The sequence below is a fragment of the Haliotis rubra genome, unplaced genomic scaffold, assembly GCF_003918875.1.
Source record: "Haliotis rubra isolate DU_JTF1 unplaced genomic scaffold, ASM391887v1 Scf1060, whole genome shotgun sequence".
In the NCBI taxonomy this organism is placed as follows: Eukaryota; Metazoa; Mollusca; class Gastropoda; order Lepetellida; family Haliotidae; genus Haliotis; species Haliotis rubra.
In genome coordinates this window covers 108,084-133,426 of record NW_025764960.1, presented here as the reverse complement: position 1 = coordinate 133,426, position 25,343 = coordinate 108,084, and the positions used below count along the sequence as shown (strand labels likewise).

The following is a 25,343-nucleotide window of genomic DNA, read 5'->3' as shown; positions in this document are numbered from 1 at the left end:
ACCCTGTCAACGAAGGATAGTAAAATTACTAGATTATCACAAAATGAGTTAAAACTAACATACATCTTTAAAAGTAAAAAATCATTTTTGGACAATACAATGTAAACAATGGGCTATTTATCGCCAACATCTGGAGGTAGATCACCATACTAGGGACCATGGGGACTTATAGTACATTTGCTTCCTGAATGGCCCCTAGCTGGATTTATATCACCCCTTCAGCCGCTAGCGATTGTAGTCGAATTTAGCCATAAATGAAAATCATGAAATATTACGTTTAAAGAATCTGGTTACGTACCCTTCACGAAAATGAATTATATCTTAAAGCCGCATTATTGTCTTTGAATGTACAATGCAAATGATTATCAATTGATGCTATTTGTAGCACTGGTATTAAAGAACGTGCTTTCGGAAACTGCACGACCGGCAAATCACAGCTGCGAATCTTAATCATTTAGGATAACAACTAGTACTAGTATTACTGAATGACAATTTAAGACATATGATACAAAAGGAAGATGAAACGCATTAATTACAGTATGATTTGGCTAACATGCTATCGTTGAGGCCGAGATCATAGTTTCAATTTCCATGTATCTCAGGGAATATTATCCACACTCGCTTACACTGTCATTTGTGTGAGAGCTGTTACATGCGCGACATGTAAAACACACTGGCAAAGCCGTACAAGTGAGATATACTTTCATATTTTGTCAGTAGTTTCATAGAATTTGATCCAATACGTCTAAAATATTTGCTAGTTGGACATGTATTCTTTGCCCACATTGAAGCTGATAATACTTTGCAGTAAATTATATTAATGCATAATCAACCAATTGTTTACGCCCATTGTAATTCTATCGCCAGTAAAAACTGCAGGCAGAAGGCTTCTTCTTCCGATGACTCATGATTATGTATTCGTATTACTCTGTTCACCGTTTATGTGTACGTATTATTATTTTTCAGAAAAAAATCATGGCATTTTTGGTATTCCTAACGTTTGCCTGTTTGATTCTTTCAACACCAGGTAAGGTAATTTGTCAATAGGTTTCACGAAACAATATATGGGTCCTATTTTTAAAGCCAAAAATGTAACTTAGCAATATTAATTAATTGTTTTACTACTCTGCATGGGCTTACAAGGATTGAAAGATTAAGCACCATAGCTAGCAATGTGCTACTGATATTTTCCAGTTTTACCACTGACCACCGTGATGACAAATTTCGAAACCTTCAGTTATCAATATTGATGATTCGTTTCTACACAGTGTATTGGCTTACTCCGTGTATGATTGAATAGTGCTACTGATGTTCTCCTGTTCTCTTGTAATGACTATTTTTGAAACCTTCAGTTTTCAATGTAGATGAATTGTTTTATATCCTACATGAGAATATTCCATGTATGATTACATATGCTAAAGGGCTACCGATGCTTTTTTGTATTTCAGCTGACCACTGTCACGAAAGCCAACACTGTTCAAACTGTGATCCGGCATCAGGAAACTGCATCACGGAATGCGAAACTGGATATTACGATCTAAAATGCAGGTCTGATTGCAGCAAGAATTGCAAAGAGAAGAAATGCAAATTATCAGAAAATACTGGCATTGGTAATTGCACAGAAGGTTGTGAACCAGGGTATCACGGTGTAAACTGCAAACTAATTTGTTCAGTTCCAACACAAAACTGCTCCAAATGTCCGGGTGGATGTGACGGGGAATACTGTCAAGATTCCTACTACGGCTCAGCTTGCAAGGATTGTTCCAAGAGATGTCAATCGTGCAATAGAATAACAGGAACATGTGACCAGTGCCATTCACATTATCATGGCAAAAACTGTGAGTACTCGTGTAATTACTGTTCGGGATCATGTGTCGGTGAATGTGCACGAGTATGTGCTCCTGGATTATACGGGATTGAATGTGCTGAAATGTGCAGTGAAAACTGTCTTCCTAACCCAGTGTTCTATTCTGAGCGCCAGTGTGTGGAAGAAAATGGAAACATTACAAACGAGTGTACACCAGAATGCCACAACGAGAGTGGTCACTGCATTCATGGATGTGTGGCTGGATGGTATGGCCCAACGTGTGAATTTCAGTGTAACCTCAACTGTTTTAACAAACAATGTGACAACACAAGTGCGTGTGACGAAGGTTGTACAGCGGGTCATTTTGGAAAGGACTGCAAACCATGTTCTTACATCTGCGCTAGTTACACTTGCAAATCAAACAACGGGTCTTGTTTACACAACTGCAGCAGTGAGGTGTATGGACAATTTTGTAATCTCACCAGTAAGACATGCATTGATGATGTGTGTGCTCAGATTACTGACAATTGTATCAAGGAATGCACCATCACTGAGGAAAGATGTAAGCGTAATTGTTCAGAAGACATTCCAACAACCGAGTGCAGCGACGAATCTTGTGTCACAGGTAAATCATTTTAAAAGAAATCATTTTTGGTTTGTAATGCTTCCTGGGATAAACGACAATCCAAAATAGGTGGACGTTTGATTTCAAATATATAGGGGTTAAAATCAAAGCATTTCATTTTGAAAAATCACGTTTAAATCCTTAAAAGTGTATATACTGACAACATTGAGGATATCTATGGAACACTAACATTACCTGAATATAAAATCGCGGTACTTTGTCTAAAAAAAACTGCATGGTACATTATGAGCCATTTCAGTAAATTATTATCCAACAATCAGACAGAATAAAAAAATACTTAATTTGACATTAGGTACAAATGTTTTGGTTGGAACACAAAAGATTGCAAATCCCGAGTAGCAGACATCAGCATCAATGAGTGAGATGTTAACGACGACAAAAACGTAAATAATTTAATTTAATTTTGATTAGTGCTATAGAACGTTGTAATATTCTTAAGAGATACGTGTACAATACAATCACAAAAACATATGACCGAAAGGCTCTTGAAACATTCAAGGTTTAAGATCAAAGCAATTCAACGTATATTTTAGTAAAGAACATTGCAATACTCCTGACGGTTATGCGCACACGACAATGACAAGATGAAACTACAAAATATAGTTTTCCTTGTATGTAAACTAGGTTTACCGAGAGTTATAACATGGTGTTTTTTACATAGATTGAGTTATATACGTTCTATGACGATTAACAGTATATATTGTACATACAGTACAACCAGAAACTATTGAGAATTTAAAGATTGTAAATTTTTATATTTTTTTCACTCATTATTCATGTATTAAATGTGAATATTATCAGAACATAACTCCAGATTCAAAGACAGGTGAACAGTTAGCATTTTGTCAAGTCACCATGGGCAGCAATGCAGGCTTCAATGAGGCTTCAATACTACTGATCCAAGAAGTTAGAAAGTCGTCGTCCATGCTGTCCCAATATCGGACCACCTCTTCTTTCATTTCAGCAATATTTGTCAGAAATTTCTTATTGACACTTTCCCCAAGTCCCCAAACATTTTCTATTGCATTTAGGTCAGGGCTATAGCTTGGCCAATCTAATAATGTCATATTTTGGGTCCGAAACCAAAGGTTTTTCAGTTTGTTTGGTCCAGAATTTCAGTGTATTAGGAAACAGCCACACAGAACTTTCATCTGAGAAAATCACATTGACCCAGTTAAAATTTCTAGGCTGTAAGCACCAGTTCAACCTTCGATCCTTTTGTTCAGGTTTCATGATCGGTGATGGAATTCCTCGACTTTTCTGCAACCCATTGCATGCAGCTCAGTTCGAATTGTCTCCTTACAAACAGCCACAGTTCCTCTATCAATCATACCCAACCTTAAGTTTTCTACACTCCTTTGGTTGTTTTTAGAAACAAGAATACCAAGTCGCCTCCTGTCACTGACACTCAATTTTCCGGGCCTACCTGCGCCTCCCTGGTGCTCAATGCCATATCAATTTGCAATATTTTTCAACACACGATAAACAGTGGACAAAGGGATTCCTGTTCTACTTGAAATCACTTTAGCTGATCTGATGACCTTGTTATAATACTCTAAAATCAACTTACTCTTCTCTTAATCATCCATACTGATGATCACTGAAAATGTCGTCTACTAGCAAGTAAACAAAGGGGGATAACTCTTCACAAACTATTAAAGGATTAACGGAGTTGTCTCTCTTGAATGAAACCAAGCACTTGATGGCTGGTCAAGGTTGTATACTAGAAATCCAATTAAACATTTTCCAAAAATTCTCAATAATGTCTGGTTATACAATACATGCTAAATCATTGAAAATTCATTATGCTATTTAACAGAACTCCACGGTAAAATTGTGAAGATTATATTTCTTATACTATCTTTTCAATTGCCTCTCAAGACTACATGTATGCAGTCCTTAATCACACTTCCTCGTTATTCACTCCTAACATTATACAGGGATGACATTATAAAACACGACCAGATTGTTTGATACTTAGGAATGTTTTCTAGATATAATTTGCATTGACATTTTTTTTTCAGCTGACATTATCCATCTCTTTCAGGTAAATCGGCGAGTGGCATAAACCTGTATGCAGTATCACTGATAGCAGCACTGTTTGTGGCAGTGGCAGGATGTTGCATCTGTTACCGCAGGGGTCTCACTACGACGAGGTCAGTGTGTACATGTGGCATGTGTACTAAGTAAATATACCAGTTGCTTAAAACAGATTATTCAGCACTGAACGTATATGACTGACGCTTTTTACTATACTTCAAGATTAAATAGAAACTCGTCTACAAATGTAACATTGTATCCAAGCATACTCACAGTTTGCCATTGTAAATGAGTGTTGTTGAATGAGTGAGTGAGTTAAGATTTTAAGTCACATTGGCAATATTTCAGCCATATCGTGACTAAAACAAGGTATAGATTTATAATGATTAAAAATTCAATTATAAACACCTGTCAACGAAGGGCAGTAAAACAACTAGATTATCACAGATATATATTTAAAACTAGCAAGTAAATCTAAAACAGTTTAACTATAGAGGACGATACAACTGAGTGTTACTGGAACCTATCAACTGGGGAATCTGAAATCCAAAAATTGCGTTGGTGCATTTCTTTACCTGATGACTATATCGTTCTACTATTCAGGAATAATCAGCAGGGTGAGAGTGAACATGGAGCAGAAACACCACAAGAAGAAAGAGGAGAGTACGAGGCCTTACATCGGTATTGGAAAATTAGAGAAACAGACATGGACATGGAGTCTGAGACATCAAACAGCCAAGAAATCGGGCAAGATATGGCCGCCGCCTTTCCTGTTTTAGCGGGTTGTTCTTTCCAAACAAGAGGCACTGGTGTTGCTGACGGAGATGCAAACACAACAGGAACTTCTTCTGGAGCAACAGAAACGCACACAGCTATAGATGCACGATATATATCGCCAGTTGCTGATGATTAGATTTTAACCTGATTGTAGTGAATCGGTGAGTTAGTATAGTCGTACGCTGATCTTAGCAATATCTAAGAAATATCAGGCGGGGACACTAGTAATGGGTTTCAAAATTTTACACAAGTGGGGAATCGACCCACCGTGACGAGTGGGCGCTTTAACCATTAGTTTACACCGACCGCCCCTAACCTTATTGTAAGCAGTAATAAGATCAATAGAATGTATGATATTGGACCCTTATTCGTCCCTGAATTTACATGTCAATTGTTAAAGGTGTTTGTATCATTTTGATCAGGACCATATAGCTTCGTTCGTGAGGATTGCCAGACTTGAAATCTAACTACATTTAGGACGTTGTTATTCCTTTGTAATCGTTTTAATGTTTATACATTTGTCCATATAGCATCATGCTGTCAAAGTTATATCATCATCAATAAATATTTGTAAATGAGCACATTTGGAACATCACACGGTGCTTTGGGGGAACTGCAGGGGTCACGTTTGGAGAATATCACCGGGTAACAAAAAAGGCCCTTCATCATCTTGTGGTCGTAGGACCATCCATGTTCATCGCTGACCGCCAGTTAGCACAGCTCGGCATCGTGACAATCAGTTGGGCATAGAGATATTGCTGTCCATAGATTTTATTCTCGAACTGTTTCATCGCATGATATTATGCATTGTCATCAATTGGGTTATCTGGCATGGGCAGGCAACGTTATTCATGCATTGAAGATGATTTACAAAGTCTGGTTTCTACGCAGTTGAGAGGGTATGTAGTACAATGCAGATATTGTCTTGCATTTGTGGTCATTTTTGCCTCCATAAGAATTGTACATATCTTATTTGTACATTGATTATTGGTAAACTCTGTCAAAAAAGAAACGCAACCCCTGCCATCAGATATTAAAAATTCGTTTGAATAAAGTTATTGCTTCCAAACTAAATCTTATTCAAATGTATTGAAATTATACACGTATTTTATGAAGATTACCATCCAAACAACTGCATTTTAACGCATAAGTGTATTTTATTGCTTATTCCGTCACAACGCATGAAATGACCCTGGTGACTTCGCACAAAAAAACAAATGCACATGCAAATCATGAAAATAGCAGTTAATGTAGGGGTGTATAAAAGCCCATGTGCTTTCGTATTTTATTCATTCATTTGTCGCCGAAAAGCAGTGTTAAAATGCCACGATTGTGTTCTGCCGACCGAAATATCGCCATTAGTCGTGTTCAAGCCGGAGAAAGTTTTGGAACTGTTGCACGGCACCTAAATATTCACAAAACAACGATATCCCGACTTTGGAGCCGCTACAACAACTTCAATTCGACCGACGATCGCCCGAGAAGTGGAAGGCCAAGAATCACGACCCCCTTCAAGATCGGTACATCCGGGTCCATCACCTGAGTAATCGGCATGCCCTACCAACCGTAACTGCCACACAAATACCAGGTTTGAGGAGAGTGTCAGCTCAAACGATTAGGAACCGTCTGAAAGAACGTGCCTGTAGACCAGTTGTTGGACCTGTACTACGCCCCCTACATCGACGCCGACGACTCAGGTGGTGCAACAACGGAAGGATATGGACTTTACAAAACTGGAAGCGCATCTGGTTTTCTGATGAATCACGTTTTCTTTTGCAACGTCACGACGGAAGACAGCGTCTGTATAGGAGACGTCATGAACGTTTTGCGCCTATCTGCGTCCGACAGGTGGACAGATTTGGCGGTGAAAGCGTTATGGTTTGGGGAGCCATCTCATACAACCAGAAATCAGACTTGGTGACCGTTCCAGGGAACCTGACAGCCCAACGTTACATCAACCACGGGTTACAGCCTCACCTTCTCCCGATTATTGACCAACAGACACAGATTTTTCAACAGGACAACTGCACGTGCAACAATGAACTTTCTGCAGAATTCCAACGTCAATGCCTTGGCATGGCCCTCTAAATCACCAGACATCAACCCTATTGAACACCTGTGAGATACTCTGGATCGACGGGTGCGTCAACGTCAGCCGCCGCCACAGACGCTGCAACAGCTCGCCGTTGCACTGCAGGAGGAGTGGAGAGCCATTCCCCAGGAGAGCATCCGGCGTCTTATTCGTTCTTGTCCAAGGAGATGCCGTGCAGTGATTCCAGCTCGTGGTGTTCATACGAGATACTGAGAAAGACGCCCCCCTGGTGACAAACCGGTGTCTGTGAGATGACTTTTGAAATGACAATTTTAAACATGACCATCTTGGTTATTATTCTGCCAAATTCCAGACTTCTGTCTTAAATAATAAAAATGCCGTGTCGTCCTAAAACTTAAGATTAAAATCTCTAAAGTACAGGGGTTGCGTTTCTTTTTTGACAGAGTGTATCATTGTGAAGTTCATGCCCAAACCTTTATTTTGTAAATCTTACTTATTGCTGTTATCGTTAGTTGGCAACTCATGTTTTTTTCTGATTTTAAAGAATTTAATTCTTCGCTCATCAACTTGTACATTTGCTTTAGTTATATATCGCTGCTAATAATAAAACCGTGAACATTTACCGCGTTTTAAGTTATTACCATATTTCTATTTAATGACAGCCAAATCTTAGGAGCATGTTTAAATGTGAATATTTCTACATTTCAATGTTCTTTTCGAAAGTTATGTTACAAAAATCGGATCACCTATCACTGCCTTTACAAACGGTAATGGTCCAATGACGATGGATGTTGCACATTAGTTTAGGCATCACCTTGAACTGCAATGTTCATTGTGGAGTTTGCGATACAGAAATTGAATGAGATAAGTGAAGCACATAAAAATGTATGTGTTCTAACTCATACTTATCTATATCGTATATCAATTGATGTTCCTTAAAAATCCCAGGTAAAATATAACCCTGGGTCTGGTTAAAGAGGAAAGGAAGCTGTTTGAACCATGAAGGTAAGCCATATGCCTAACGAACGTTTCAGAATCTTGTGCTGCACAATATCCATTTTGAATCAGCGTTTACCCGTAGGATTCGAAAAGCAACAGGTAACAAAACACATATAAACACAGAACGTCCAACCCGTCATTTACAGACAGTAGGTAAGGTCCAGTGGAGCTAGCAACATTTCAGCTAATGGTCACGTGGCATGAAATTATGGTTTTACATGTGATTTACGGGTGGACATTAAGTGTTTTATGAAAATTCTAAACAGATTTGATAATATCAGCATAGAATTAAATATATTGTACATCGTTTGTGGGGCATCATCAGAGCAATTTTTTTTAATACTTCGCTCTGCAGGCAGAGAAGGCCTCACAAACTGATAATAAGTGGTGTTCGTCTTCAGTTCTACCAGAAGAACAATAAGAACATGATAAATCTTCCAATGTATTATTATCTTTTCTAAAATGTATTTTAAGGCATGTGCAGAGATTTTACATTTACAACTTCTTTTTCTCCCGATATGGCTGAGATATTGCCGATGTGATGTTAAATATTAACTCACTCACTCACTCTAATTCTCGACTTGCCTTGAAAACTTTGGTCATTATGCAATTACACTTATAGAAAAAAGCTTTGTGAGGTGCAAGCCTCTTTGAAAGTTCAAACCAAAACAATGAATTATGGTCTGCACGTGCCACAAGCAAACGACGATGACTACATACTCGTAACGCGATTCCTTGAAATCGAACTCAAAATCGAAATGCTGGTCACGTGCCAGTTTTGCAGAGTCACGGTTCATTTTGCACATTAATTTTATGAAAGGGACGTGGTGTCTGAGGACGTTGAAGTGAATATCAAGCTAATGACAAACCAAGACCCCATGACAGATTTAGCGGTGGGTCGGTCATAGGTAGGGTGTCATCACTTGAACTCTGAAAGGCCCAATCCATATCGTTGCAACAGAGGTTAACTGGCCCCTCGCTGTTGAGTGTGGATCGACGTGTTGTCCTTCATGACGTGCTCACCATGGACAAATCGACAATGTTGACTACGACCATATCATCCACAGCGCAATGAACCCAGAGCGTATTAAATTCGATTTCCACTAACGGCAACAATATATTGATAAAATTCATTCGAAATCTTGTCATTGAAGTAATTTGTAATAGTAATTCATACCAAATTTTCTAGGAAAGCAATGGCCGATTCTGCTGCTATCGCGCAGCACTCACCAAATATGCGATACAACTCATATATTACATTCATTGCTGTAATATCAGATATCTAATCGAGAGAAACGGGACTTACAGGTACATACTGGACAGAAATATGTAAATTTTGAAATTATGAATAGTGATCTATTTATTCATTTACACTCTGATAAAATATCAATCATTAAAATACCAATATCCCTTACGTATTTTGTCAAGTATATTAAAAGGTCACACGTAATTATACACGTAATTAAACCAACTATTGGTTACAACTTCGTGTGTTTCAGTCCTTATTTCTAATTTTCACCTATGATGGATCGTGTTAATACTATCCTCATAACACTATTCTCATATAACGTTGTTGTTTCTTTAAAGGGGATTGAAATAATTGATACATTTTGAAGTACAAAGTATTTTATTTTGTATAATGGAGGAATACGATGATGAAGTAAGATTGATAATGGTTGTTGTCCTCGTTGGGGGTGAGGATATGTGAGCCTACGCCATTACACAAAATGTTTACTGAACCGCAAAAGAAACGCGAAACGATAGAGGTTTCTTAAACCACACACTATAATTTGCTCTAATTATCAATCAAAACGGAGATTGCGTTTAAACTTGACAATTATGGGTAACACATGTTCGGGAATCACATGTAGAGTTCACACTAACAAATTCACCGAAAATGGTACCACTAAGATACCTCAAATCAGTATCGGGTTGGCCTCCATGGGTATAGATGACGGCGGTGCGTGGTCTGTACATGGAATGAATAAGCCGGTTGTTGAAGGCCATAGGCACTTGAGTCCGTACTCTGGTAAATGCCTGATCGAGTCTAGCCGGAGTTGTCGGCCTCGGTTGAAGGTCATTGAGTCTTCTTTAAATTTTTGTCCCAAAGGTGTTGTATTGGACTGAGTGCAGGCCATTGAAGGGATCGGATGCCATGTTGTTTTAGGAAGTCCAGTGTTGCTCTGGCAGTGTTGGCACGAGCGTTGCCTTTCTGGAAGATGTGATTTCTGCGCCGTTCAAAATGTGGTACAACGTGGGGTCTTATGACTTAATCAGCATAGCGAGCAGCTGTCACGCTATTTCTTCGTCCTGGACAGTGATTCTGGAACACCAAGGAGCCAACTCTCAGATCGATTGCACCCCACACCATGATGCTTGGACCACCCCACGAGTCTCTTTCAACAATGCACGCATTGGAAAACCGTTCCCAATGCCTTCGCCATACTCTCACTCTGCCATCAGCTGTCGAAACACAATATCGGCTTTCATCAGAAAACAGGGCAGTTCTTCATTCTCGATAACGTCAATTTCAAAGTTGCCCATTGGAATCGGTTTTGGTGGTAACGAGCGGTGAGGACAGGCCCACGACATGGTCTGTGACAGCAGAGGTTTCTTTCGCGCAAACGTCGACCCACTGTATCGGCACTAATGGGTCTCTTTTGAGTTCCGGTGGTCTGGCGAGCTGTCTCCATGGCTCTGGGCACAATATGTCGGGTTTGACGTTGTGATGTTACTGCAAGTCGTCCACTGCGTGGAGGGTCTGGGATGGTGTTAGTGGCCTAATACCTGCAGTCGGTAGATTGTCCTAACATGAACATTAAAATGATTGGCTACCCTCCGTGCAGCCATGCAAGTTTGCAATCGTCCCAAGGCTTGGTTCCTCTCTTCTCTCGTACGTCGTGGTATGGCGATTGTGCCAACACAAGAATGATTTCAGGCGAGTTTGGGACTCGCTTTCATTGGTAGGGTTGTCACGCTCTGAAAGTGAATGTTCATTTTCACGAATGTCATGCAGAACCTTTTACCACGTCTATCTTTTTAGGTACGTTTGGTCTATATGCTTTTTCAGCAGAAAACACACTGATGTTGGTAATAACTGTCAAGTTAGATTGAAAAACATGTTAACAAAACGGTACAATGACAACAAAAAACACCACCTTGTAAGAACAAAATTCTGCATTTGGTTTTGAAAAGTCTTTTGCAGTTCAGTATATATTTAACACCGTTGTCAATCGTAGCATATTTGTATAGTGGCTATATGTCCGTACAGTCGGTGGCAGCTGAAGGAATGGTATAAGTCCTACTGGGGAACCGTGCAGGACGAGAACTGTCCCTGTCCCTGGTATGGTGGCCCAACTATGGTCGCTAACGAACCCTGACGCCTTTTTTATTTTGGGCTGTTAGTTGACTGGGTGTATTCATTTATATACTCTCACATATTTTAGTCTAAGTCTAATATGGGATGATCTAGTGAGTACGCCCGTAAATGGTTAATCAACACATTTATGCTAAAAACAATATAAACAATGCCTGTTTCAGTCCACTTGTTGTTTATTTTTGGTGCAAAAGTACTAGAATTTGTACTTTGCTAAGAAAGTGTAATTCCAAATATAGCATATGTTACATTTGACCACTTTCTAAATGGCATTGTACAATCATATCATAAGTTGTTTCACATCTACATCCTACTATATACTTCTATGTGATTACATCAGTTACATACGTGAATTTGACAAGCACGCTATCGCCACTGTGAACGAGTGTATTAACCTAGTCAGGCATGATCGCCACGCTGAATCTGCAACAAACTGACACGTTGTCACCTCTCATGATTGTGGTTACTTATCTGAAAAGGCACACATTGAAGTGTATAAAGAAAGATTAAACCTAAAAAAACTAACATCTTACAGGGAATATTTTGATTCAGTAGATCAAGTCCGACAGACGTCTAGAATACGCTTTCACTCACTCACTTATTCACTCACTCACGCAATGTGCTACTGATATTTTCCTGTTTTACCACTGACTTCTGTGATGACAAATTTCGAAACCTTCAGGTATCAATATTGATGATTTGTTTCTGCACAGTGTACTGGCTTACTCCATATATGATTGATATGTGCTATTTGATGTTCTCCTTTAAGGACAATATTTGAAATCTTCAGTTTTCAATGTAAATGATATATTTTATATCCTACATGAGAATTTTCCATGTATGAATAAATATGCTAAAGGGCAACTGATTCTCTTCTGTATTTCAGCTGACCACTGTCATAAAAGCCAATATCTTCTCGATTACCAAGCTCTATTTTCACAGCAGAAGCTAACATCATATTAACAGCTCTTAAATTCATCAATAAACACCATAAATATACACAATACATAATCTTTTCCGATTCTCTTTCCTGCCTTCAGGCTATTAACAATCTTTCTTGTAAACATTCACTTTTAATATAAATTATTGAATTGTATAATTATCTTGCTACTGGCCAATGCGACATCATCATTTATTGGTTGCCCAGCCATGTTGGCATTTCTGGGAACACAATGGCCGATCTTGCTGTCAAGGCAGCACTAAACAAATCTGTGACACCACTTCTTACCCCATACTCTGATTACAAAGCTAGCATTAGAACCTACATCCGTGATCTGATGCAGAAGAAGTGGGACACCCAAGTAGATATCAATAAATTATATGAAATAAAACCTTATATTGGTTACACCTACTTGGGTTGTCAGTCCAGATTTGAAGAGGTCATTATGCGACGATGTACTAGATATAACCACGCATATTTATTGAAAGGCGAAAATCTTCCGTTTTGCATCCCTTGTGATGAAAGAATCACGGTCAAGCATGTCTTGCTTGACTGTGTTGAATATTCCATCACAAGGGATAACTATTTCAAATCACGAACTATGAAATATCTTTTTAATAATATAAGTTCTCATTTAATTATTGCTTTTTTAAAAGAATTAGATTTGTTAAATGATTTGTAAATAGATAAATATTTTATTATTGGTCGTTTAGATTAGTAACTGAAATTGTTAGTGGCTGTACCCTCAAAGGGGGGTTGAAGTATTGTAAAATTATTGTTCATCTGAGAGGGTACGTAAGTCCCGAAACATTCAAAGGAAATGTAAATTTGCCAGCAGCTTTAAACGTAGTATTTTTGTAATTTTAATTTTGGCTAAATTTGACCACAACAGCCAGCGGCTGAAGAGTTGATATAAATCCAGCTAGTGTCCATGCAGGCAGCAAAAGTACTGTAAGTCCCCATGGTCCCTAGTATGGTGATCTACCTTTAGTTGTTGGCGATTTATAGCCAGTTTTCATATTGTATTGTCCAAATAGTGCTATTAGTTTTAACTTTCCACACTAGTTTTAGTTGTAATTGTGATACTCTAGTTGTTTTACTGTCCTTTGACGACAGATTTTTATAATATACAGATATTCCATTTCAATGTCAAATACGTCATCGTCACGATATGGCTGAAATATTGCCGATATGAAGTTAAATTTTAACTCACTCACTCACTCTGAGATGACCCCTCCTACCTGTTTGTTTACTACCAAATACACCTTCCCACTAGTTCTATGATATACCCTGTCTGAGGAGCGGCTCCCCCTGTATCCCCCCACCCCCTAAACAAATGATTGTAGACATTAGCAATCTGCTGATGATTGCACACAACACAGTGTGAAATACAGTGATAGTGAGACTCCGTGGTAGCTACATCCTTAATAGTTACAGTAATTTTCACGTCAGCCATCGTTTATAATGCAGTTAAGGCTAATTTCAAAATGGAAATTTTAGAAAATGTCCTTTGTAATACAATATCCTTGCTCACTAATTTGCATAAAACCATGGTCTGTTCCATTGGAAAAAAAAACACCCGCATTGCTCATTTCTGCACTAATCTCTCCTCAGTAAAATCCCTTTTTATGTTACCTGTCACTTTTCCACAGAGACTGTGGTTAGGCCGAACTTTGTTTAATTAACAGATATTTCTCCCTTTCACATATTAACTACATAAATTATAGACATAAATGAGAAAAATCATTTTTTCTTCTATTTCCAACAGTACTTTTAGTATTACTAATGACAATTTCAAATATCCAAAGGAAATATGAAACGCATCAGTTACAGTATGATTTGGCTAACACGTGTTCTTTGAGAGCCGAGATCATAGTTTCGATTTCCATGTATCTCAGGAAATATATTCCACTCCCAATCATGTACGCTGTCATTTGTGCATAACATGTAAAACACACTGGCGAGGCTTCACATGTGTGGTATGCTTACATATTTTGTTATTAGTTTCGAAGGATCTGATCAATTACGTCAAAAATACATTTTAGTTGAAGGCATTTCCTTTGCCCTCTTTGAAGCTGATAATTCTTTGCATTATATTAATGCGTAACCAGCAACGTGTTTACGGCCATTGTAAGTTATTACTTCTATCATGGCAAATGGAACGCATTTTGTTGAGTGACTCTTGTAACGTCTTGCTATTACTCTGTTGACAATTCTTTCGTATTATGTTTCAGAAAGAATCCATTTTGGTGAGTAACGTTTGCCAATTGTGAGGCTTCTTCCTAACCCAATGTTCTATTCTGAAGAGCAGTGTATGGTATAGGATGGAAACATTACAAACGAGTGTACACCAGAGTGCCAACGTAAGAGTGGTCAGTGCATTCATGGATGTGTGGCTGGATAGTATGGCCCAACGTGTGAATTTCTGTGTAACTTCAACTGTATTAAAAAACGATGTGACAACACCGGTGCATGCGACGAAAGGTGTACAGGTGGCCATTTTGAAAGGACTGCAAACCATGTTCTGACATATCTGCGCTAATTACACTTGCAAACCAAACAACGGGCCCTGTTTACGCAAATGCAGTAGCGAGGTGTTTGGACAATTCTGTAATCTCACCAGTAAGACATGCATTGATGATGTGTGTGCTCAGATTACTAACAAATGTATCAAGGAATGCACCATCACTGAGGAAGGATGTATGCGTAATTGTTCAGCAGACATTCCAACAACCGAGTGCAGCGACGAATCTTGTGTCAGAGGTAAATAATTTTAAAGGCAACCATTTTTGGTGTCGTTTCACAACATTGTCAGACTTCCTCGAGTAAACGACTATCCCATGATGAAAATCAAAGGTTAAAATAAAAGTGTTTTTTTCGAGAATGGATGATTGCAGTGTTGATATTTACGGAATATTAATACTACATGAATATATTCATGGTTATTTACCTGAAACAGTCCGCAACGGGAAATTGAAAGCCATTTCAGTATTTGTAATGGAACCTTTAGACAATGAAAAGCAAACTTAATTTGAGAGATAAATTGCGTCATTAGAATATTGGGGAGAATCTATCGTGTCGTGGTATCTAATTTGCATGATACAATGATCTTCTTGAAATTAGGATTGATATAGTGTGTTGGTTGGTTTGGATACACAAGATTGCAAGTCATATGTCAAAATGCTTGCAGACCTCAGGGGCAGTGAGGTAGCCTAGTGGTTAATGCGTTCGATCGTCACGCTGAAGGCCTGGTGGACACAATGTGTGAAGCCCCATTTCTGGTGTCCCCCGCCGTGATATTGCTGGAATATTGCTAAAAGCGGCGTAAAACCATGCTTACTCACTCTCTTCAGCAGACCTCAGCATTAATTACTGAGATTTTAACGTCACTAAAGTACACATTGCCTCCATATGGATGGCGAAAGTGTACTTTTGTGTTTCACTTGTCATTCTAAGTCTTACAATGACATCTAAAAATATAGATCATGAAATTACACCATATTTCACCAAGTTACACCATTTGCAGTGCCCAGGCTACTGCAAATGGTGCTTGCCGATAACAATACATTGTAAATTAATACCTGTAAATTTACAAATATCACATATTGTCCGTAATCACCAAAAAATAACGAGAGAGGCGTTTTGTATAATCCGTTTGAACTTACATGCTCTTTTGACGCAGAAACATGTATCGGTATGCCACAGGGAAATTCATCGATGTTGTGTATTACAAGTATGGTTGAATGTAAAGTGTTATCATCTATGTAGCTCTGGTATGCATGCTGATTAGTTTGTTATCACTGTGAAAAAAAGTGCCGCATGAGTGCAAATGAGGTTGCGAAATATATCATATCTTTTCCTGAATATGATAATATTTACCCAACTGCGTGACGCATAATATTTAATACATATAACTAAAAGGAAGTCACATATCTTTCATAAATCATTCCAAATGAAACTACCTCTACGCTTGCGTAAAGGTGATACATTTGTCAGTGCTTAATTATTTCATCTGTTTACAGCTTTCAATAATATTATTTTAAGTTATAATTTTGTATTGAGTAGTTTTGCACAAAGGTTATTGTGGCCCAAGCATCTTACAAATGTCAGCATGCAGCAGATAATCCACTCCCAATTCACTAAAACGATTTTTCAACACATGCCAAGACAAGATGTTTGTCGACCTCCATGTAAGTGCAGTATGGCTCTATCATGAGGTTACTAAGAACCAAGAGCATCCTAGCAGACTGTTCTTTCCGTGCTCCGGATACCACCGATATATCAATGATGGCTCTAAAGGTGTATCTGCTGTGTAAAGCTGAGGTAGATACAAGCACTACTTTTTCATAAGGCTTGCGTAAGTGTGCAGGAGTCATGCATCAAAAAGACGATAGGTGTTTCAGTAAACGAGACATGGCCTTCGACTAAACTAATGTCCAAAAGAAACTTGGCAAACAGATTTAAATTTAATTGTTGAAAGACAGATACTTTCACCTAAACTTAACCAAGCCAAACCAAATCCTCAAACCCCGCAGAATACGAATCCATGTAATGACTTCAATTTTTTCATGGGTGCCCTTTTTACAAAAGGCACATGCACAAACGGTATAAAATGTGTTCAGTTCCACTTTTAGAGATGCAGTATTAAGAAACACCAAATAAAATGCCCAGGTCAACATAACCTGAGAGACAAAGGAATGCTGCAAATGGGGGCACCGCAAACCTTTGTTGCAAGAACACTGAACTGCTCCCGTAATACTGTAGGCATCATGGTCCAGCGATTCGGAATTGCAGATTGGCCAACAGACAGGCTAGGAACAGGCAGACCAAGGTTGGCCACGCACCAACGCACCTTGCACCTGCATAATACATTCTGGCCTGCGACGTCATCGGCGTCTAAAGCGTTGGGTATTGTGGTCAGCAGACATACAGACCTTACGGACGCCCGCTGTTGACCAAACATCCCAGCAGCAGAACAGTGACGTTGCCTGACACAATTGTTGTGTTCAAGAGGTCGTACCCATTGGGGGTAGAAGTGCCATTGGGATGGAGAAGAGAGGACTCCATTGGTCATCACTGATGGTAACTTGAATGCCGTAAGCTACAGAGATGAGGTCCTACTCCGTTTCGCGTTTCCATTCCTTCGTGAACAGCCACAGGGTATGTTCTAACATGAAAATGCCTAATACTGCTGACGTCGTTCAAAACGTCGTTAACGCCAGCAACATTGTATGTGATACCCTTAATCCCATAGAGCACCTTTGAGATATCATGGACAGAATATTCTACGGTGACAACAACCTCACAACACCCGGGATGAATTCATTGCGGCCGCCAATGAAGAACGGCGACTCATACCCGCGTAACGTCATCAGGCGACTGACGAATTTAGTGCGTAGGAGGCAATGGGTGTCACACCCGCTGCATGGAAGACACACAACATGACCTATCACATATGGTCATGTTGTGCCGAGCTGACCATATGGACATGTATTGAAAAGCTGTTTTGTGTACCCCACATAGCCATACAAGCCATATTTAATTCATTGTTCATTGTTTTGTTATGCATGTTTGCAGAAGGGTTTAGCACATATTGATATTTACAATATCGTTTATGTTGACCATTTTTTTGTGTGGGTATTTTCGCTAATTGGCTGCTCAGTTTCTTTCGGAATTAAGTCTATTTGGCGGATGTAACCGTCATTATACCATCGGAATAAGGCTGTAGGCTGCTGGTCTAAATACGCTTTGTTTATTCAAACATCCCTAACGTCTGGACCGGTGCAGTCTTCGAAAGAAAATGCAACTTAGATGACAAGGCGACGGCTACGGTGGTCTGATGTAACTCGTTATCTTAAACACGTTACTTACAACGTTGTTGCGTATGGAATCGTTCGAGGCACATCACTAGGAGATGATCCAAGCAGCTCAACCCTTTTATGGGATCTCCATAATGGTTGTGTTTCCCGTCATTGCACGTTAGATCTCATTTCAGTACCTGGGAAACTCAATAGTCAATGTTATCATAAAGAAGCACTGGATGCAGACGTCTTGTCACATTTGGATAGCCACACTTGCCAGTCGTCCAATATTCATGGATGACACATTTTTGTTCGCCATTTTAAGGCTATCATCGGTATTTGCAGAGTAACGTGATTGAAACATTACCATCAACCGCAAGGAGATAAGATAGCACAACAACGTCTTTGGGACTTTTTTGGATGCCACGAAATATTCTTTTCCAATAGTGGGGCAGGCACTCCATGAGGAATTACATATCATTACGAACGCAGTTGGTATACTGGAGACTGGAATGGCCCAAAAGGAAGTGGCCAGACATTTTGGTGTCCATCGAAACACGAAGTCATCTCAATGGAGACGTTTTGAACATAATGGGAACACGAAAGATTTGCCTCGGACCGGCCCTCCACGTGTGGAGTCATGTTAGCAAAACCTGATTCGGCTGACCCATTTAAGGAATCGATTCAAGACGGCAACATTTTTACCTTACGTCCAATCAGTTCCAGAACTGTACGGAACCAACTGAGGGAGCACGACATCCGGCCTCGATGACCTGCAATACGTCTTGCCGTTTTGCTCCAAGGTCACTGTACTGTTTTTGATGACCGGTGGGTTATTAGGGCACTTGATTTCAATAAATCAAAATGTGCATTGTAATTCACATGCTTTTATTAGCTACTCGAGTTGTAACACTACATCCCTCTTCTCCTTGGATGAAAGATTAGCTTTAAAAGCCAAATAAGCATCAACATCAAAAATCCTTAATTTAACTTTAGATTCCATGTGCTTTGCAATATTGAACTTTCTGCACTCCTAAAGATAATGGTTTAAAGTCTCTTGTAAAACACTATATATAGGAAAAAATAGTCTGAACACATTATTATGCAAAAGTCCTCTTTGCTTCCTTTTTTCACATAACAGTCATTGAATCGAGATGTAAGTCTCCTTTCTCGGGTTGGATATCTTTGTTCTTGGATTTGTTCGTCCAAGTCCATTTCTGGAACCTATTCTACAGGAACAGTGTCTGGCATGTCAATGTCAAGTGTGTCCTTTGTCTCCTGAAGTTGAGTATCTGTAGGTTGGCAAAGAGCAGGTTTGAAGAAACTACTGTTTCTAGTGACTCGTCGGTCTCCACATTTAGCACTTATCATGGAACCCTTAGTTGGGGTTACAGTGTAAGGAATGGGTTCATGGGGCGTTTTTGTTTTATGAATTTACTTGTCTTTCAGCAGCGCTGCATCTCCTTTCTGATAATTTGATGGTTTTACGTACACTTTTCAGTCTGCATATGTTTTTATCATTTGCTTTGCTCGGGCATCTGTCGCTCTCATGTGAGCATCAGTCTCACTGATCTGATTGTCTACCCTCCGCAATCGGTTTCTGAGGTTGCGTTGAAATAATGCAGTTGTAGGAGGAACACCAGTGAATGAGTGTGGTGTAGTTTTGTAAGATAACAAGAACTTGTACATCTTCTGTTTCCAACTGGAATGACAGTGTACCAAACAACCTTTAATGTTTTTTTTATGGTACGCATGAAACGTTCAGTATCCGCGTTTGCGCGAGGTCACAAAGGAGTTATTTTCCGATGTTTGAATCCAGTGTTTTTTGCATAAACTTTGAACTCGTGGTTATTAAATGAAGGGCCATTGTCAGTCTTGAGCACATGTGGTATTCCAAATTCAGATAACACCTTATCCAATCTTGGAATCACACTTCTAGCAGAGCCACTTGACATGATTTCCACAACCACGTATCTCGAATATTTGTCTTGGATAACTAGCAAATAATCTCCAGTTTCGATTTGTCCAAAATCTGCACGCCACGGTCCATCAGGTAGTTTTGACATTCGTAACAGTTCTCTCGATGGTGTTTCTGTTACACTATGTGCCTCTTCTCCTTGGATGATTTGACAAGGTAGACCGTTTTTCACAGTGCTTTCAACCATGTGATGCGTTTTGGATAGGCATTTAGCAGTATGTCTCCCCCTGACTGACTGAGTTTAGTTTTACGCCGCTTTTAGCAATATTCCAGCAATATCACGGCGGGGGACACCAGAAATGGGCTTAACACATTGTGCCCATGTGGGGAATCGAACCCGGGTCTTCGGCGTGACGAGCCAACGCTTTAACCACTAGGCTACCCCACCGCCCTAGCAGTATGTAGGGTAATACAACACACTTGATATGGATGTGCATCTTCGTCAGTACCGATGGATAACTGAAGACAAACCATCAACCCTCACCAGAAGGGTCGTTCGTGGTATCATATCTGCATAAGTTGGTCTGATTTTGAAAAATTCTTGAAGCTATGGCAAGAGTCGTCCAGCCAAGGGGTAATCAAGGATGAATGTTGTAGCAGATTTTGTAAGACAGAACCAGATGCTGGTAAAGGGAATTCGGAAAATATAGTAAAAAGAGAGGGAAAGCGTCGTCTTGAACATACACTTGATAAAATGTGATGGTCAATGACAAAAACTTAAAGAAGACAGTTGAAGACTTAAAGAAATACAAATGACTTAGTGGATGATACAGACTTGTCTTCGGTCTCTCATAATGAGCCGTGATGGACGTTTGTACTTGTTCAGTGACCAGTGTAAACTAATGGGCAAAAGAAAGTTGTTCAAGTTAGTCAAATCCTTTTAGGCCGAAACTGCCGGGTGAGACGACGATCACGGCCCCCAGCTCTCGGGAACGAGTGGAATAGGATTCCGAATGACGTCATTCGGCAGCTGACGACCTCAAAGAGACGGCGATTCTGGGCGTGTATTGCTGCTAGAGGTGGTCACACTCGTTACTAAGGATGTGTATGCGTGACCAGAGACTTGACATGACAGAGACATGTCATTATTGACTCTTGTTGTATCTGTGAACTGTGCTATTCCTACCCTTCTGTCCATTACATGACAAGTGCTCTTTATCTGTGAGGAGTTTATCATAAACACTGCGGGTGCATTGTCCCAAATGCTGGCTTCATTAAATGTTCTACAACTTAAAAACATCGTATGTTTTGCTTTGATTTTATCGATCATTAATAATTGTGTTCACTTTCTTTTGCCCACTATTTTAATTCCCGTTAGCCCCCACACCATTATGTGTTTACCACTAATAATTTGATGACTTGTTTTCTACAAACTGTGCTACTTAAACATTACTGTGTTCTGTAAAACAAATATTATTGTGTACGTTTACATATAGCTAAAATAATCTGATATTAATGTGTCAAATGAATTGTTTACGTGTTCTCCACCTACGTTCCTTGCATACCTGAAAGGTCTATGCATTATCGATGACGCGTCACTTGCATGATCCCTACAATGTGTGAAATGATTTTTTTTGCAACTGACATTTTCCGTTTCTTTTAGATGATGACTCGAAGAACAGTGTAGTCATTCTGTACGCTGTATCACTGGCAACATTATTGGTTGTAGCAGTAGCTGGGTGTTACATTTGTTACAACAAGGGTCTGTCCACCTCAAGGTCAGTGTAAAAAGTTGGTTTTCACTTTTGGTTTCTTGCAGAAACAATCATGATCGCTGAGTAACAAATGAGCCTAGACAATTGGGTGTGGTTATCTTTTATTGGATATTTTCAGTAAATGTTCTGAATTTTGTTACTTAAGAGTCAATATGTGCTCAAATCTGAGCTGACGCAATTGGCTTTTGACCCAGTTCTAAATGAAGACAAACGTGACCTGTACATGATAATACCTGATATGACCGCTTCAAATGATAAAGCGCCTGGCCGTGTAGTAGAAAGGCCGATTGTAAAATCTCCGTCGTACCACACCAAGTTAAAAGTTCAAACATGATTTCACGCTCTGTCTATGGCTCTTGAATAATAGGATAAGAGAGGTCGGCTCGGGTCAGTGTAACGTGTCTGAGTAGTGTATCCGTGTAAAACTCTGGCGTAGTATCTGAAAAGATTAGCACTATAAAACTGGCATCAGACAGGAATTGTACATGTTGACTGACGGTACGTTTTAAAACCAAAATTCTACGCCTCAAGGTACTTCTATTTCGTAGCCCTCTACCACAGTCGTGATCCGGTATAGAATCTTTCTGCTATTATTTGGTCGTCAGGCATGTTTAAAGACATTTGGTTTTCAGTCTCACTGGCATGGTTGATAGAGATCATTGCAGTCCAGTTCCGTTCACCAATTATCATGATAACAGTCACTTGACTGCCTCATCCAATGTGCAGTATAAGCCGATTACTGCCATGCAGATGGGTCATGTTGGAGTGCATGATTCAGCAATGAATTAATAAATCCCCATTCGACAGTAGTGGCCACAAATTTACAAATTCGATTGAGAGATAGCACTTGTGGTCAGCACCACAGGAGCGGTTTTACGTATAAATTTCTATTAAAAATAATGAAGAAAGTTGACATTCCAAAACACACAAGATATGAAGCCTTTGGAGCCCTAAAGTTAGGACTGAAACAGCACAATTAATACCATGTGGATTCTCAAAACCTCGAAGGATTTGCTTACATTTTTACAATCTCAGAAACGAACCGAGTTCCGTTTTGTCAAAATGTTTTATTTTTCAACATTGTATACCTATGCTGCATGACAAGCGATGATTTGTTATCGTTCAATAACCATTAAATAGCCAATTGCCAATAACCGTTGAATTAAGGAAACAAGCGAGACCGCCTAAACCGCATTAGACCTATGTAGTTCCCCGTTTTGACGTATGCCATACGTTCCGAATTATTTCAGGTGAACAATTGACTAAACTTGATATGCTTATGCTGGGTGCCACCGATGGGGCAGAATACGCTCACCTTTTGAGAACACCTGGTATCACCACTATTTCATAGAGAGTCAAAAACACATGCTCTGTCATCGTATCACCACGTGACAATCACTGGATTGTCCAGATTCGATCTGTATACAAATACTGTTGAAACAAATATATGCACATGATATAGTCACCATTTTACAGTCGATTTATATTTCTTATGAATGTGGAAAGGGTTTTGTTGCTTCTGTTTGCTATCAATCCAATACTAGCACATAACTAATAGATTGCAGTTGTGTTAAAGCAACGTTTTGGGACTACTCAAAACAAATTGGATGTTTCATTATAGATCCTTCAACCACCAAGAAGCAATTTGTTCTCTGGATAAGGCTGAAGAAGAAAATCAGGAGAAGGAACACTTGCGAAAGCAACGAAACTCAGAATATATATCTACCATGATATCGATACAAATGAAACGGGACCAGTGATTGTGTTTCTCTAGACTTTGGCCAGCTGGTGTGGATTTGTAGTGAATGGGTGTAATTTGACACAACACTATCAAATAAGAGCGCAGAACTGTTTCTCTAAGTTATAATCGATTGATCGATTTTGCGAAAACTCTTTTGAATTTTTGAAATTTCCCCCAATCGGCGAAGATTTTTGAAAGGCGAGAATCTTGGAATCCACAATCTGTAAAAGAAATTGAAACGTAGAACGCTGCTCTGCCATAGTGTTTATTAGATCAAATTAGACCTACTGTACTGTGTTCAGCATACATTTATGTCTCTATGTCAATTGCTAGACATTTAAGTCAGGGAAAGTTGCAAAATGTTTCTGTAATGGTACCTGACTGCATTTAATGTAGAAGATATATGAGTTTTAATCTCTCAAGGTTTATTTGTTCTCGTATGTTTATGCCTCGGTATGCCGTAGACGTGTGTGTGGGTGTACTGCAGAATTACTCAGAATCTGGGCTAAAACCACATCATCCGATCTTTTGAAATTCCTGCATTGTGCCTTTTCTGCCAGGTGTTGTAAAAGTTTTTCTGGGGCAGTTTTCACTTTTTCGCTGTTTGTTTAGATCAGCTTTGAACCTTTCGCTCCGAAGTGGTCATTGCTTCTATGTCAGCTGCAACAGCGGTTCATTTGTTTACTTCAAATAAACACATTGTTGTGTGAACCTATATTCTATTAATCGATAACATTAAGATCTTGATACTGATTCATTGTATGAAATCACATGTAAAGCTGTTCCTGAATGGAAACATTTTCCCACACATGCTGCTAGATTCACATCCCCTTATGTATACATTGTACATATCTTCAAATGTCTTTGTAGTGTATATCTTTCATACAGTTGTACCTTGTAGAATGTAATATCTGCTAAATCATGCATATGTATCTTCAATTTTGGAAGAAATAGCAGTGGAAGACAACAAAGTGTCTACATACTGTCTTTTCAAACCTTTAATCCATTTATATATATATATATATATATATATATATGTGTGTGTATGCGTGTATGTATATATATATATATATATTGATAGAGAGACAGACAGAGAGAGATACTAACACTCACATACATACATACATGGTACATACTTCGTACATGCATACATACATACATACATACATACATACATACATACATACATACATACATACATACATACATACATACATACATACATACATACATGGTACATACTTCGTACATGCATACATACATGCATGCATACATACATACATACATACATACATACATACATACATACATACATACATACATACATACATACATACATACATACATACATACATACACTCACGTTTAGTTCCTACTTATAAGTATATTTTTCGTGTCTCTTTAGAAGAAAGAGAAAGTTTTCCGATTCATACCTCAAAGAACCAAAAACTACACAGTCAACCCTTGTGT

The 25,343-nt window shown here is 39.0% G+C and overlaps 1 protein-coding gene across 2 annotated transcripts; it reads left to right on the top strand.

Moving 5' to 3' along the window:
• Window positions 1-944: 944 nt before the first annotated feature.
• LOC124278237 (cell death abnormality protein 1-like) lies at window positions 945-24,820 on the top strand. Of its 2 annotated transcripts, none has more exons than XM_046713965.1 (4): window positions 945-1,027; window positions 1,449-2,432; window positions 22,021-22,135; window positions 23,754-24,820. In XM_046713965.1, the coding sequence occupies exons 1-4, from the start codon at window positions 976-978 to the stop codon at window positions 23,890-23,892; spliced, it is 1,290 nt and encodes a 429-aa protein (XP_046569921.1). In that variant the 5' UTR covers window positions 945-975; the 3' UTR covers window positions 23,893-24,820. The 2 variants fall into 2 exon arrangements, with proteins under 2 accessions (XP_046569921.1, XP_046569919.1); XM_046713963.1 differs by lacking the exons at window positions 22,021-22,135; window positions 23,754-24,820 and adding exons at window positions 4,501-4,609; window positions 5,097-6,382.
• Window positions 24,821-25,343: the final 523 nt, after the last annotated feature.

Coding starts and splice junctions, on each gene's coding strand:
- LOC124278237 (XM_046713963.1), top strand. CDS start 976: ATGGCATTTTTGGTATTCCTAACGTTTGCCTGTTTGATTCTTTCAACA. Junction 1,028..1,448: donor TTTGATTCTTTCAACACCAG/GTAAGGTAATTT, acceptor TTTGTATTTCAG/CTGACCACTGTCACGAAAGC. Junction 4,610..5,096: donor AGGGGTCTCACTACGACGAG/GTCAGTGTGTAC, acceptor TCTACTATTCAG/GAATAATCAGCAGGGTGAGA.